This window comes from Myotis lucifugus, unplaced genomic scaffold (assembly GCF_000147115.1).
Source record: "Myotis lucifugus unplaced genomic scaffold, Myoluc2.0 scaffold_12, whole genome shotgun sequence".
In the NCBI taxonomy this organism is placed as follows: Eukaryota; Metazoa; Chordata; class Mammalia; order Chiroptera; family Vespertilionidae; genus Myotis; species Myotis lucifugus.
The window spans coordinates 430868-448213 of record NW_005871060.1 but is presented as its reverse complement, the minus strand read 5'-3'; the positions used below and the strand labels follow the sequence as shown (position 1 = coordinate 448213).

The window sequence follows — 17346 nt, the reverse complement described above, 5'->3', positions numbered from 1 at the left end:
TATATATATATATATATATATGTGTGTGTGTGTATATATGTGTGTGTATATATATGTGTGTATATATATATGTATATATGTGTGTATATATATATACACATATATATGTATATATATACACACACACATATATATATATATATATATACACACACACACACACACACATACATATACACACTAGTAATCATTGCTCAGCTGCCTCCTGCATGCCCCCTCCTGGGATTGACCAGGGCTTGCACCCTGATGGGGAATCGAACCTTGATCTCCTGGTTCATAGGTCAATACTCAACCAGTGAGCCACACTGGCCAGACAGAAATAAGTTTTGATTTTTCTTAAATCAGCATATGATTTCTGCAAAATATCCTGCTGGAATTTTTATTGGGATTGTGTTGAATATGTAAATTATTTTGGGGAGATTCAGTATCTTAATTTTGAGACTTAATATTGCATCTTCCAATATGTGAGTACAGTATATTGCTCCATTTATGCAGGTCTTCTTTATTTCTTTAATGTTTTGTAGTTTTCAGCATGTAGATCTTGCAAATTATACTTAATTGATATATATATATTGTAATATCTTTTTATTGATTTCAGAGAGGAAGGGAGAGGGAGATAGAAACATCAGTGATGAGAGAGAATCATTGATCTGTTGCCTCCTGCACAACCCCCCTACTGGGGATCAATCCCGGCATATGCCCTTGACCGGACCAATGAGCCAAACTGGGTAGGCTAACTTACTTGATATTTTTGATGCTATTGTAAGTGATACAGGTTTTTAAATTTCCAATTGATATTATATAGAATTAAAATGCCATTGGTTTTTAAACATATTGACCCTGTCTCTAGCAACATTATAAAGTTTATTACTTCTAGGAGCTTAAGTTTTAGTCTGAATGGAGTTCATTTCATTACTTTTTATTCTGATATGCATTCTTTTCATTTCTTGCCTTACCTCATTGGCTAGGGCAATATTAAGTAGAAGTGATGACAGTACACATACTTGCCTTATGCTCTATTTTAGAAGGAAAGCACTCAATCTTTCACCATTAATGATATCATCTGCCATTTTTTTTGGTATATGCTTTTTCAGGTTAAATAAATTTCTACTTCACATTTGCTGAGAATTTTTATTATTTATGCAAGTTAAATTTAGTCAAATACTTTTTAAGTGTTGAGATGACTTTTCTTTTTCAGTCTGTTTATATGCTGAATTACATTGATAGATTTTCAAATATTAAACCAACCTTCTATTCCCATTTTAAATACTACTTGGTCATTACGTATTCTCTGTTTAATATATTGTTGGATTTGATTTGCTAATATTTTCTTGAGGATTTTTACATTTATGACCATGAGACATTTTTCTGTAATGTTTTTCTTACAATGTCTTTGTCTGGCTTGATTTCAGGATACTGCTTGAACTCATAAAATGGGTTGGAAAGTGTTATTAATACTTTCATTTTCTGGAATAATTTGCATAATGTTTGTATTATTATTGTGTTTTAAAATGATCAGTTGAATTTTCCAATAAAACTATATGGGCATGAATTTTCTTTGTTAAAATGTTTTTAACTACTAATTTAATTTATTTTCACTGATACAGGACATTGAGGTTATCCTTTCTTCTAGAATAGCCACTTCAGCTTGTTCTTTTACTTGCTACCTATTTGTGCCTTTACTGTTTATATACCTTTTTCTGTTCTTTTACTTTCTACCTATTTGTGCCTTTGAATGTATAGTATGTCATAAATTTTATGTTTTATTATTCATTCTGCTAATCTGTTTTTAATCAGCGTTTAATTCACTTTTAATGTATTTGCTGATAAGGTAGAATTTATGTCTGTCATTTTGCTATTTATTTTCTATGTGCCTTATGTCCTTTTTGTTCCTCAATTAATGCCTTCTTGTTAAATGGATATTTTCCAGTGTACTGATTTACTTCCCTTGTTTCTTTTGTTCTGTTATTTTGAGTTGTTTTCTTAGTGGTTACCCTGAAGATTACAGTCAACATATTAATTTATAGTAATCTAATTTGGATTACATTAAATTTTAAAAAAACTTTGTATCTAAAGCTCCATTCACTCTCATTTATGCTGTTATTTCATAAATATTTTCATTTATACATTTTGTGCCCGTAATTATAAATTTATAATTATTGCTGTATGCAGTTGTCTCTTATATGAGACTAGTAGCCCGGTGCATGAAATGCGTGCACATTAAAAGGCGATTAATTAGAGGAAATATTTTAATATTGCTATTTGCCCTTTCTCTATAATAGAAGTGTCAGAGATGGAAGAAATTAGTAAAATGTATATGACCTCCTGTCAGAGTCTGGGGCGCACCATGGGACCCAGAGTCAAGTCCCCATCCACCCACAAGCACCTCGAAATCATGCAAGACCCAGACCCAGCCGGCCCCACCCCCATTGGGCTAGATCCAGACCCGGCCGGTCCCACTCTTGTCAAGCCCCACCAGGCGGGGGGCACAGCCTCAGGTCCCCTGGCCTGGCGCCGGGCTGGGGGCACAGCCTGAGGTCCCCCGTCAAGCCCTGCCGGGTGGGGGGCGTAACCTCAGGTCCCCTGGCCTGGTGCCAGGGTGGGGGTGCAACCTGAGGTTTCCTGTCAAGCCCCATGTGGGGGGGAGGGCGCGCGCAGCCTCAGGTCCCTGCTGATTGCTCGTTAAGGGTTAAGGCTCGTTACAGGAACTCGGCCTCCACTGTGGGTGCAGCCATCCTGTGTTACGGAAACCCCCACCTCCGCTGTGGCTGCCGCCATCTTTGTGATGGAATGATGGTCAATTTACATATTTCCTCTTTATTATATAGGATAGGAACAAAAAGAATTAAAAACAAAAATTACATTTATATGCACCTATGTAGTTATTTTACTAGTTCTCTTTTATTTTTTCGTATTGATTCAAGTTACTGTTCAGTGTCCTTTTATTTCAGCCTGAAGGAATCCCTGTAGTATTTCTTGTAGGGCTGGTCTGCTAGTCACTCAATTTTTGTTTATCTGAAAATGTCTTAATTTCTTTTTTATTTTTTGAAGGCTATTTTTACTATACATAGAATTCTTGATGGACAGTTTTTATTCTTCTTTCAGCACTTTTAATATGTCATTCTACTGTCTTTTGGCCTCTATGGTTTTGATGAGAAATCTGCTATTAATCTTATTGAGGATCTGTACATGAGTCACTACTTTCCCATTGCTTTGAAGGGTCTTTTTGTCTGTTATGTCCCACAGTTTTATTACAGTTTGTCTAGGAGTGGATCTCTTTCACTTTAACTTGCTTGGAGTTTGCTCAGCTTTTTGGATGTGTATAATGTTTTCATCAAATTTGGGATGCTTTTGATCACTATTTACTCAAAAATGTTTTTTCTGTACTTTTCTTTCTTCCTCTCTGGGACTCCCATTATGTTTATATTGGTACATTTAATATTGTCTGATAGATCTCTGAGCTCTGTTCATTTTTCTTCATTCTTTTTTCTTTCTGTTCCTCAGACTGTATAACATCAACTGACCCATCTTAAAGTTCACAGATCTTTTTTTTTTAACCTAGTACTGTTCTTGAGCCCTTCTATTGTACTTTTTAACATCATAAATTTTATTTTGTTTTAATTTCTATTTTAATATTCTCAATTTGGTGAGACATTTCATACTTTTAAATTTTTAGTCATAATTTTCTGTAGTTCTTTGAACACATTAAAATAGTGGATTTTAAAAGTCTTTTTTAGTAAGTCCTGGCTAGGGTTTTTATTTTCCTTGGGGACAATTTACATTGATTGCTCTTTTCTTCTGTGAATGGGACATACTCTCTTGCTTCTTTCCATGCTTTCTAATTTTTTTGTTAAGAACTGGACATTTTAAGTAATATGGCAACTCTGAATCAGAATCTCTTTCCTTCCCAGGGTTGTTTGTTGTTGCTACTTTGTTGTTTGTCACTTTAGTGATCTTATAACTAATACTTTGAAGTCCATATTTTTTATCGTGTATCACCATTGAAGTCTTTATTCAGTTTTTGGTGATCAGAGATTTCCTTGAATGCCTGAAACCAATAAATCTGTTCTGTCTTGGCCTAGTGGCCCTATGTGTGTTGGGACACGCTTTCATTACTCAGCCAGGAAGTTTATAACTCTGCCTTAGCCTTCACTTTATACTTTTGCATAGCTAGAAGGTCAGACAGAGGTGAGAGCTTAGGCTATTTTTAGTTGTTTCTAAGTATGTGCCTAGTGCACCATAAACATATGGCCTTCTAGGCTTCCCAGGATATGTCAGTGCTTTGCAAGACTCCTATTGACATCTTATTCCCAAACTTCTCCTTTTAATTGTTTTGGGTAGCTTATTGTTTGCTTCAGTTGTTTCCATGACCTCAGGCAGCCACAAAGTTAAAACATTTTCTAGTAATGGTTTCTCAAACATGCTCCCAAAACCTTTCTCTCCCCTCCAGGTAGAAGTCTTTTTTTAGCACTAGGCAAGAGTCAGGGAACCACCACTTAGGTCAGATAATGGTTGGTTTGGGGGAATGAGGCTTTGAAAGGCTCCAATTCAGTTTTGGTTGCTCTTGTGGTTTCCAGGCTGCCTTGGCAACGAAGGGACCAAGAGAAGTTAAAACTCCACAAATTGCTGCTCTTATCTATATTGTGTCTTTTCTCCTGAGTAAATGCTTTCTGGATTATTATTTGGTTAATTTCCAGAGTTCCAAAATAGTTGATTCTGATAATTTTTACTAGTATTATTTTGTTATGACCTAATAGTATGCTTTGTATTATTTTATTTCTTTTAAATATAGTATACTAGTAGCTTGTTTATGACTCAAAATATGGTCTCTCAGGCGAATGTTCATGTACAGCTGAAAAGAATGTGTATTTTTCTGTTTATGAGTAGATATTGGACGAAGTGGGGGGTCTTCTTCCCCACTGGGTACTCCTGGGGGGTAGAGTTTTTACAATATCCCGAGAAAAAGAATTTTCTGAGACTTGGATGGGAGAATGAGTGATTTTTATTTGTGTGGAATTAAATCCCTGTGTTTCCTTCGAAAGTCCCATTTTCCTTTGTCCAGTTATAGAAAAAGTATAGCTGGGTTTTCAGTAAGGCTTAGAAGCAAAGCCAGTATCCATAGTTTCCTTTCCATGTTGGCGCTGTGTCCAGTTCAGCATCAGGCTAGCTGTAGTCATTAGTTCATCGCATGTGGGCAAATGCTAAGGAGCAGAGTGAAAGAGCCCCACAAGCCAGAAGTCAAGCACAATGTGCCAAAGGCAGAAGAGGGTGAGTTTCTTTGTTCATGGAATTAATATCTTCCCATAATCCCAAATCTTCATGCCTTGCAGTGGCCGTGCCCATTCTGGCCAACTACCTCTGTTCCCAGATGTGATTGATAGGCAAGTATCTTCCCTGTCACTCCAACTTTACTGGGCATCTTCCCTTTGTCCAGTCCACTTCCCCCAATGTTTTGCAGGAAGCATGTCTATAATGTCTGGCCTTCCCTTTGCTCCTTTTCTGTTATTAATAACTAGGGGCCCAGTGCACGAATTCGTGCACCTTGAAAGGAACTGTGGGCCACGAGGCTGCAGTAGGCACAGAGGCGGGTCTTGGCCCATTCTCTATGCCCCCGCCTGGCCCCTTCCACCACAGCCCCCAGTCCCCTGTCTGCTGGCAGTCCTGCTCCCGCTGCCACAGCTCCCATGCACTGATGGTGACACCCCACTTGCTCCCGCTAACGGCACGGCGCGATTGGGGTCGGCACCAGCAGCAGGTGTGAGCGGGGCTGGTGCTGTCAGTGGGTACTAGTGGTGGCTGCTGCCCCGATCACCCCTCAGAAGCAAGGGAAGGTGGAGAAGCCCTCAGGGGCGATCAGGGCCGGCAGCTGCCACTCACACCTGCTGATGGCACCAGGTAAATTGGGACCAGCGCCGGGCACCGGCAGCAGGTGCGAGTGTGGCTGGCGCTGGCAGTGGGTGCAAGCAGCGGGTCCGGCGCCAGCAGCGGGTGCGAGCGGGGCTGGTGCCAGCAGCAGGTGCAAGCACCGGGCGGGACTGTGGCATGCGGGAGCAGAGAATTTTCAGTAACCACCAGAGGCTTGCCCCGATGACAGTGACCGGCGCCCAGCCTTGGCCTGGTGCTCGCACTCACCTGCTCCACCATCCTACCGTGGCCAACGCTCACCATATTCTGCACATGCCCCCTGGTGGTCAGCACACGTCATAGCATCCGGTTGTTGCGTTGTTCTGCTGTTCAGTCTATTTGCATATTAGCCTTTTATTATATAGGATTACTAATCACAGCTGTATCCAGATCAAGTTGGTTGACAGTGTTAGTAGAGGAATGCTGAAGTATCGAATACTGTCATGCAACCTTTGGAGATATTCTCTATATTCTAGCTTCCATTGTTGCTAATGAATTTTGTTGCCATTCTCATGTGTTCTTTGAAGTAATTGGTCCTTTCCCCCTATCTCAGTGGTCGGCAAACTGCGGCTTGCAAGCCACATGCGGCTCTTTGGCCCCTTGAGTGTGGCCACGAAGTTTCAATCGCACTGTACGGGCGCGCCCGCACGTAGTATTTTGTGGAAGAGCCACACTCAAGGGGCCGCAGTTTGCTGACCACTGCCCTATCTGATGTTAAAGTCTTCTGCTTGCTATGGGCATTCTCTAGTTTATAGTAAGATGAAAAATGAAATCCTTTCATAAACTTCTTTGTATACATTGTGCTTCATGTATCTGTTGATTCTTTTTTTTTTTTTTAACAAGCTTTTGAAAGTTTGTAGCCCCCCTACCCCCAAATATTGCCTCTTTTAACTTCTCTCTTTAAACTCTCTTTCTGGCTAGGAGTTAGGCTGTGCTTACTATTTATTGTAGTAGTTGTACATTAGAATCAAAAATTTTCTCTAGTGTCCTTGCTTTTATTCTCTGTTGTCTTTGGGTTTTCCCAGAGACTCTTTAAATAGGGTCCAAGGTTTGCAGTTACTTGAGACAGAGTCCTGTAGATTTATGATTAGGTCTGTCTTTTAGTGAGCCTGAGCTGGTTTTACCCTCACCCACATTAGGATACAGGGACCTGGAGTATAGGGTATTTCTCTTACCCCAGGTTGGTTAAGTTTTGGTAAAATCCTAATTTATCATATTCTGGTAAATTATTTTCTTTGTCGGTAGGACTGTTAAAGAGACATTACATTCCCCCTTCCCCTGCAAGAAAAGGCAAAACTTTTCTTCAGTCTTTAAAAAATATATATATTTTTATTGATTTCAGAGAGGAAGGGAAAAGGAGAGAGAGATAGAAACATCAATGATGAGAGAGAATCATTGATTGGCTGCCTCCTGCATGCCCCCTACTGGAGATTGAGCCTGCATCAAACCACTGCCTAGCTCAGTGATGGCGAACCTATGACACGCGTGTCAGAGGTGGCACGCGAACTCATTTTTTTGGTTGATTTTTCTTTGTTAAATGGCCTTTAAATATATAAAATAAATATCAAAAATATCAATCTTTGTTTTACTATGGTTGCAAATATCAAAAAATTTCTATATGTGACACGGCACCAGAGTTAAGTTAGGGTTTTTCAAAATGCTGACACACCGAGCTGAAAAGGTTCGCCATCACTGGCCTAGCTCAAGATACAGCATTTTTGTCATCCCAGAACAGTTCCTTTTCCTACTTTTAAGGATTTTGGAAACCAAGGCTTTTGTAGAGTAATTTTACACTTCCACCAGCAATTTATGAGAGTTCCAAGTACTCCACATTTCTTTCTAACACTTTGGTAGTTAATATTTTTTAATTTTAGCCAAATTGCTGGGTGGGTGTTGCATTGAAGATTTTGTTTGTTTAATAGGTAAACCTTCATTTCTGGAATTTCTATGTTTTTTGTTTTTTCAAATCTGTTTACAAGGCTGCTCTTGCATGTTTATCTTAACAAATATCTCCTTTACTAGTATTTCTTAAGAGAATATAGAGTCTGTTAACAATAGCTTGTTTTTTGGTATTTGATAAACCTGTACTCCTAGTACTCAGATATCCCTGATCAGTATCATAAAAAAATTACTTCCTCTCACAGTTTACTAACTCATCTTGGTAATAGTTTTTTTTTTTCCACATGAAATGTCTTTTCTTTTCTCATATATAATACAAATATTCCAACTAGGATGACCCTCCCTTTTTTTTTTTTTAATCCTTAGCTGAGGATATTTTTTCCTATTGATTTTTAGAGAGAGTAGAAGGGAGAAGGAGAGACAGAGAGAAACACCAGTGTGAGAGAGACACATCCATTGGTTGCCTCCAAGGCCGAGAGCCTGCAACCGAGGTATGTGCCCTTGACTGGAATCGAACCCGAGACCCTTCAATCTGCAGGCTGATGCTCTATCCACTTAGCCAAACCAGCTAGGGCCTCCCTCTTTTTCATATCACTCATTCTTTCTCATACCAGGCTTTTTTTGTTTCTCAGTTAAAATATTGTCTTTAAAGATAAAGGTAGAACCTATAAGGGTTACTTCAAGTTCCAAGTTGTGGTATTATTTCAGAATTTACTAAGATTAATATTTATATGCTATGTGTCTTTGTATACATGTGATTTTGACAAACAAATTATAGGGGATATAAATAGTGAAATATAAATAGTGAAATATGGAAAGAAATAACTTGAAGTTTTTCTTTTTGAATATCTTAACAAAGAGAGTGTTTCTTTACATTCACATTTCTTTACATTTATGTTTAGATTAAGTATAGTAAAATTCACTATCAAAATAATTTTTTTTTATTGTGTACATTTGTCTGGTCTTACTGTTATATGTCTTACAGATTGTATTTTTGTCTTCTGCTTTAGGCAATCCTTTATCACAGGATATTCTCAATTTATACCAGGACCCAGATGGAACCCGAAAGCTACTGAACTTCATGCTTGACAATCTTGCAGGTAACTATTAATGACAAAGCAGTAAACTCTACAGATATTACCATCGACTAATATGTTGCTTAAGAGCATCAGACCGTTTTTTAAAAAATCCTCACTTGAGGATATGCTTTTATTGACTTATGGAAAAGGAGGGGGGAAGAGAGAGAGAAACACTGATGTGAGAGAGAAACATTGATTGGTTGCTTATCCAACTGGCAGGGTATGTGCCCTAACCAGGGATTGAACCCACAGCCTTTCAGTGCACAGGACAGCACTCCAACCATCTGAGCCTTCAGGGCACAGGACAAAGCTCCAACCAACTGAGCCACACCAGCCTGGGTACATCTGATCATTTTTTTTATAAGCCCTTATATGTTTGGAATTTCTGCCAATAGTGAATCCCAGGGTAGTGGGACATTGTTCTTTTCTTATACTGATTGGTTTCTGTTTACCAAACAATATGTAAGGAGCTGTAGTTACATTATCTCTTTTAATCTTTCTAAGAACCTAGGAGGTAGGAATTTTTACTGGTTTTATAGGCAAATTCTGAGATTCAAAGAATAAAGCAATTTACCCAAGTAAACAGCTAATTAATGACAGAGCCATGAACCCAAGATTGTCTTGCTTTTAATCACAAAAGATACATAATTACCAGTTTGAATTTGATGCAGATTGTGTAGAACTAACACATTGTGCACATTTTTCATGAATGAGATGTGACTGGTTTGATTCTCTACACATTTGTGAAAATTTTACTAGCAGGATTTTAATTAAGAACACCAGATTTATAATAGTCAGATAATATATTCCAAATGGAAGTTATTTTTAATAAGAAGGCTATTAAGTATTTGACTTTTTTTTGCTTAAGACTCAAAATATGGGTACGTATAGAAATGCTACTAAATTCAGATTTTTTAAAAATAATGCTTTTCTAAAATATAGAATCCTGAAATAGCTAGAGAAATCTAGATTTCAGCAAAGAGGCCATTGTCACAATATTTGGCTATACAGTGGGGCCTTGACTTACGAGTGTCCCGACTAACGAGTTTTTCAAGATAAGAGCCGTCTCTCGGCCAATTTTTTGCTTTGAGTTGTGAGCTAAAATTCGGGTTATGAGCCAGCTTCAGATACCCCACCGCTAGTTGGCGCAGCGAACGTCACAGTGAATGCCACAACATCAGCTCAGCATCACATGTTTCACTCGTTCACTGTTGATTTGACATACGAGTAAGTTGAGTTACGAGCTCCATCACGGAATGAATTAAACTCGTAAGTCAAGGCCCCACTGTACTTTTGGAAATTCTCTCCATGATAGAGGACACTTACATACAAAATTTTTTAAAATAGATTTACAATAAGGTAAAACCTGATTAATAACTAAATAACTAGAGGCCTGGTGCATGAAATTCGTCCACTCGAGCGGGAGTGGGGTCCCTCAGCCCAGCCTGCGCCCTCTCGCAGTCCTGGAGCCCTCAGGGGATGTCTGACTGACGGATATCCTTAGCACTGCTGTGGAGGCAGGAGAGGCTCCCACCACTGCTGCTGTGCTCACCAGCCATGATCCTGGCTTCTGGCTGAGTGGCATTCCCCCTGTGGGAGCACACTGACTACCAGGGGGCAGCTTCTGCATTGAGCGTCTGCCCCCTGGTGGTCAGTGCGTGTCATAGTGACCAGTCCTTCCACCGTTTGGTTGATTTGTATATTAGCCTTTCATTATATAGGATGTTTGGCTATAAAGACTAAAAGTTTTGATAGGAGAGACAGAAACTTATTAGAGAGGTATTTTTAGTAAAAGTTTAAGAGTATTTGGCTGTATACGTATTATGTGTATGCTGTTTTCTTCTAGCTTTAAAATTAAATATCTCTCATGTCTATGACCCAGCAATATGGGATGTGTGTGGTTTGTCTGTGGGTATAATTTTCAAGTTTTTCATATGTTTTAGATATAAGCTATTTGTTCGTCTTTATGTTGCAGATGCCTTCTCCCATGGTGTTGTTTGGTTTTTCACTCTCTTTATCTTTTGATGAACAGAAAAAATTATAACATACTTAAATTTGTTGATCTTTTCTATTAAGGTACTGCCTTTGTGTCCTCTTTAAGAATTTTTTCCTACCTCAGGCTCATGAATGTATTCCCCCAAGTTATTATCCAAAAACTACATTTCTTACTTGTAACAGTAGGAGCTATAATATTTCTGGCATTGAAGTTTGTATAATACAAGAGTCAATTTTTATAACTTTTTCATATGTAAATTAAATTGACCCTGAGGTATTTATTGAAAAAACTGTCCTTTCATTACTGTTTTTAGTGCCATTTTTGTCATATATCATTAATGTATGTATGAGTGTGTTTCTAGATTCTGTATTCTCTTCCATTAGCCCTTGTGACAGTGTCTTAATATGGAAAAACATCTTAAGATTCAGTAGAGTAAGTCTTCCCCCTTGATTTGATTCTAGTCTTGGCTAGTTTTGCCCCATGCTGCTTTTACCTTGATTTTTCATTAAAATTTTTAGAAAGGGCTTTTCAAATTTCTTCTCTCCCAAAAAATATAAGGATTTTTATTGAGAATATATTGAATTTATATATTACTTTGGAAAGAATTGGCATTTTTGCCACACTGGGTCTTCTATCAATCCAGAATATTCTTTTATTTATTGTGCCTTCTCTAATTTCTCTCAATATTGAGATTTAGGTTTGTGTGCAGTGAGTGGTCTTGTGTATTTTTTATTACATTTATTCTAGTTATTGACTTTTGTTGCTCTTATGAATAGTCTTTTTGAAAATAGGTCTTAATGATTATTGCTGATACAGAAATACAATTTGAGTTTTGTATATTTATTGGTATTCAGCCACCTTGCTGAGCACTTTCTAAATGCCTTTGGTAAGTACAAATTCAGCACTTTGCTAAACTCTTTTTAATACTAATGTATTTTTGTTTCAATTTATATAATAGTACCATTTGCAAGTAATGACACTTTTATTACTCTTTCTAATTCTTATGTCTTTTATTTCTTTTCCTTGCCTCATTGTACTTGCTACCACCACCAGTAAAATGCTAACTAAAAGTGAAAATGAGCATCCATGTATAATTTAATAATTTGTTAACTTTTAATAATTCATGACTAACTATGATGTTCATTGTAGTTTTCATATACATAACTTTTATCAGGTTAAGGAAGTTTTCTATTTCTAGTTTCCTAGGAGAGTGTTTTATTTTTTAATATGAATAAATATTGCATTTTATCAAATGCATTTTCTCTATTGAGATGAGCATATAACTTTTGTTCTTCATTAATTTGGCAAATGCATTGCTTGTTTTTCATGTTATACCACCTTTGTATTCTTGGAATAAACACAAGTACTTTATAATATATTATCATTGTTATATATCCCTATATTCAGTTTATTAATACTTTACTTAGGATGTTTAGCATGTGGGTTTGAGTGAAATTGGCCAGTAATTTTCCTTTCTTCAGTAACCTTGTCAAGTTTTTGTTATTAAGATTATTTGGCCTCATAACATTTATTGAGAGGGATTGTCTCATTTTCTATTATTTGGAAGAATTTATCTAAGGTGGGTGTTCTTTCTTTCTTAAATGTTTTTTAGAATACATCCGAGCCAGGTCTTTCTTTGTAGGAAGTTTTCAACTACTGATTTAATTTCTTTAATAACTATAGTACTGCTTTGATTCTCCATTTCTCTCTCTACCAATATCTGAAAGTTATATTTTTTGGTAATTTTTCCATTTTTATCTAAATCTTCCAATTTATGGATATATAGTTGTTCAGAATATGTTTTTATGATCTTTTAAAGTCTTTTGACATATAGTGATAATCTCTTTTTCATTCCAGATATTAGTTACTTGTGTTGCCTCTATTTACTTCATGCATAGTCTTGCCTGGAGACTTATCAATACTTTCTTTGGGAAAAAAACCCACCAATTTTTGGCTTTGTTAATTCTGTTATATTTTTTTAGTATCAGAATTTTCTTTATCTTTATTTCCTCCTTTTGCTTTCTTTGGGTTCCATTTGCTGTTCCTTTTTAAACTTTCTAATACTAAATAATTAATTTTAGAATTTTTTTCCCCCAAAGGAGTTATTTATAAATATCTCTCTAAACATGGCTTTTAGCTGCATCCCACAAATTTTAATTTGTATTATTTTCATTATCATTTAGTTCAGCATTATTTTCTAATATCTCTCATCATTTCTTCTTTGGTGAGTCATTTAGAAGTTTCTTTATTTCCAGGGAAGTTGTTCTAGTTTTCTTTGTCATTGACTTCTAGCTTAATTCCATTGTGATCAGAGAACATACACTGAGTGATTATAATTTAAATTTTAAAAATATATTATTTATTACCCAGCACATACTTAATTTTCGTAAATGTTAAGTATGCACTTAAAAAGAATGTGCATTCTATAGTTGTTTGGTGCTGCAGTCTTTACATATTAGTTTAATTGCTTGAATGCATTATAAATATTTAATGATTACTTTGTTTTTATTCATTATTGATAGAGCTATGTTAAAATATCTCCCTTTTATTGTAGATTTGGTTATTATTGTAGCTCTTACAACCTTTTAATTATATATATTGAGGGTATATTTTCATTTGTTTCATCTTTCTGGTTATTTGAAACTTTCACCATTATGTTCTTCTTACTTTGAGTTTCAATTTCTTTGTTAAAGTACTTATTTTGTTTGTTGATTTGTTTTCTGAGCCCATTAAATTGCCTGTCTGTATTTTCTTGCATCTTGTTGAGTGTTTTCAGAACTGCAATCTTGAATTCTATGTCATTTCCGTCACATATTACCATGTCCTTAAGTTTGTTTACTGGAGATTTTTTGTTTTATTTTTGAACTGTCTTGCTACCTTGGTTATTCATGGTATTTGATGGATTCCTTCTCTGTCTAGGTATCCAGTAGTCTGCACTGAATCACAAGGTTGTTGTGTATTTTTGTTGTTGTTGTTGTTTTGTTTTGTTTTTAAGCTCTCGCACTTCTTTGGCTTTTCAGGTCCCTGCAGAGTGATGAAAAATGGCCTGTGCTTGATGGGAAGGGGGGCGCCTCCTTGATTTCTTAAGGATAGTTTCATTTAATACAGAATTCACAGTTGATGCTTCTTTTCTTTCAGCACTTGAAAAATGTTGTGCCAGTTTCTCTGGCTAACAAGTTTTCAGAAAAGAAACACATTGTTTCTTTACAGGCAATGTGTCATTTCTCTTTGATGTTTTTGAGAGTCTTTGTCTTTAGTTTTCATCAGTTTAATTACTAGTATAATGTGTCTTGGTGTGATTTGTTTGAGTTTATTCCGCTTAAAGTTTGCTTACCTTCTTGAATTTGTAGCTATATGTCATTTACTAAATTTGGGAATTTTTAGTCATTATCTCTTAAGAATACTGTTGAAATTTATCTTCTTTCTCTCCTTTTTCTGCACTACGATGATATGAATCTTAGAGCTTTTGTAGTAGTCCCACAGGTCCCTCAAGCTCACTCCTCCCCCCGCACCAGTTTATTTTCTTTTTATTTATGTTGAACAAATTCTGTTGATTCTTAAATTCCCTCATTTTATCTTTTTAAATCTTTATTATTGTGCCCTTCTGTGAGATTTGTTAGGTTATTGTATTTTTTCAGTTCAATAATTTCATTTGGGTCCTATTTATTTATTCATTTTCACTTTAAATGACACTTTAATTTTTAGGCAAACAGAAGTAAAGCACTACATACTAGGGTATCTAGGACCTTGGAAGGGTCGTGAATTGGAGGCATAGCATATGGGGTGTGTCCTTTCTCTTTCTGGCCACCAATGTGGCCTTTGATCTTGGCCATGGTCTGGCCACCCAAGACACGATTGTCCAAAAACCCAGGTTTTAGTAATGAGGCCGATGACCCAGATGTCAAGGCTTCGTGCCAAAGCATTGTTTCTTTTATAAATAACACTTAAAATTCTCCTGGTTCCGGGGACCTGATGTTCAAGATCCAAGGTGTCAAGAGGATTGGTTCCCTCCGGAAGGCTCAGGAAAGAATCTGTTGCAAGCTTTGCTCTGAGCTTCTCAAATGCTTAGTGTTTATTATTTTGTGACTGCATCGCCCTGATCTCTGCCCCTGTCATCAGATAGCTTCTGAGAACCCAATTTGGTCTTTTAAAAAAAAATGTCACTTATGCTTCTTTGCTGGGGTTTTCTGCTTTTTTTTTCTTCTTGCATTTATTTCAAGAGAATTTATCATTATTTTCTGAAACAGCTTTATGATGGCTGCTCTAAAATCTCTGTCAGATAATTTCAACATCTGAATGATCTCTGTTGGCATTTGTTAGTCTTTTCTTATGTACATTTTTCCTGGTGTTTGGTATGACCAGTGATTTTCAGTTGTACCCTGGATATTTGGAATATTATGTTAGGAGACTCTTGATTTTTTTAAAATCTCAATTTTAGCAGACAGTTGCCCAGTTTAGTTTTATTTATTGTTATTTATTTTAATCTTTATTATTGAAAGTATTACGTAGGTCCTCCTTTCCCCCCCATTAACCTCTTCCAGCCCTCTCCCGTCCTCCACCCCCGCTCCCTGTTTAATTTTAGCATGTAGGTTCTGTCAGCCCTTCCAGACTCAGGTGACACCCCTAGTATGGACAAACCACATCCAGTGCTTCTGACCACTGTGAGATCTCTCTCTCTTGGGCTCTGCTAGCGTTGTTGCCATCAGCAACATTAATTTACCCACATTGCCGAAGAAGAAAGGAATAGAGAGGAACTATAAAAATAGCTGGTAAACAATTAAGAAAATGGCAATAAGTACGTATCTAACAATAATTACATTAAAGGATCATAAGAAAATACTGTGAACAATTATGTACCAACAAATTGGACAACCTAGAAGAAACAGATAAATTCCCAGAAATACACAACCCATCAAATCTGAATTACGATGAAATAGAAAATCTCAAAAACCTTCCAACAAACAGAAGTTCAGGACTAGACCAGTGATGGCAAACCTATGACACGTGTGTCAGAAGTGACACACGAACTCATTTTTTTGGTTGATTTTTCTTTGTTAAATGGCCTTTAAATATATAAATAAATATCAAAAATATAAATCTTTGTTTTACTATGGTTGCAAATATCAAAAAATTTCTATATGTGACACGGCACCAGAGTTAAGTTAGGGTTTTTCAAAATGCTGACACACCGAGCTCAAAAGGTTTGCCATCACTGGACTAGACAGTGTCCCTATTGAATTCTACCAAATATTCAAACGAGATTTAACATCATTCTTTCTCAAACTCTTCCAAATAATAGAAGAGGAGGGAACTCTTCCAAACTTACTTTATGCTGTCAGCATTCCCCTAATACCAAAACCAGACAAGGATGCCGCAAGACGAGAAAATTACAGGCCAATATTCTTTTTTTAAAAAATATGCTTTTATTGATTTCATTCTAGAGAGGAAGGGAGAGGGAGAAAGAGAGAGAAACATCAATGATGAGAGAGAATGATTGGTCGGTTGCCTCCTGCACACCCCCCACTGGGGATTGAACCCGCAAGCCGGGCATGTGTCTTGACCGGGACTCGAACCGTAACCTCCTGGTTCATAGGTCGATGCTCAACCACTGAGCCACGCCGGCTGGGCCAGGCCAATATTCTTGATGAGCAGAGATGCAACAGTCCTCAACTAAATGTTAACAAATGGAATTCAACAATACATTAAAAGATCATATATCATGGTTAAGTAGGCTTTATCCCAGACGTGTAAAGATGGTTCACCATCCACATTAACAAAATGAAAGATAAAAATCAAATGATCATCTTAATAGATGCAGGAAAGCATTTGACAAAATTCAACATGTATTTTATGCTAAAAACTCTTAAAGTGGGTATAGAGGGGATGCACTTCAATATAATAAAGGTCATAAATGACAAGCCACAGCTAACATTATACAAGTCAAGGGTACTCAATCTCACCACTTCCATGCAGTGTAGTACTGGAAGTCTGAGCCAGAACAGGTAGGCAAGAAAAAGAAATAAAAGGCATCCAAGTTGGAAAGGAAGAAACTGTCACAATTTACAGATGACATAATATTATATCTAGAAAAATGTATAGACTTTGTAAAAGGGAACTCTTGTGTATTTTGGTGGAACCACTATGGAAAGTAGAATTACCATATGTTCCAGTAATTCCACTTTTGAGTATTTATCCAATGAAAATGAAAACAGTAACTCAGAAAGATATCTGCATTTTTATGTCCATTGGAGCATTTATAACAACCAAGGTATGGAAACAGCCTAAGTGTCTATGAATGGATGCATAGATAAGTAAATTACGGTATATGTACTGGTATATGCACACAATGGAACATTAGTCATAAAAAGAATGAAATCTTATCATTTGCAACAACATGGGTGGACCTTAGGGACATTATACTATGTGAAATAAGTCGGAGAATGATAAATACCATATGATCTCTCTAAT

The 17346-nt window shown here is 36.7% G+C and overlaps 1 protein-coding gene across 2 annotated transcripts in view; it reads left to right on the top strand.

Annotated features, from left to right (window-relative positions):
• CNOT6L (CCR4-NOT transcription complex subunit 6 like) overlaps positions 1-17346 on the top strand; it is an 80903-nt gene that overhangs the window by 16629 nt on the left and 46928 nt on the right. For both annotated transcript variants that reach the window (XM_023750311.1, XM_023750312.1), the window contains one exon: positions 8814-8903. In XM_023750311.1, the coding sequence (XP_023606079.1) occupies positions 8814-8903 (90 nt within the window). The remainder of the gene's footprint in view (positions 1-8813; positions 8904-17346) is intronic.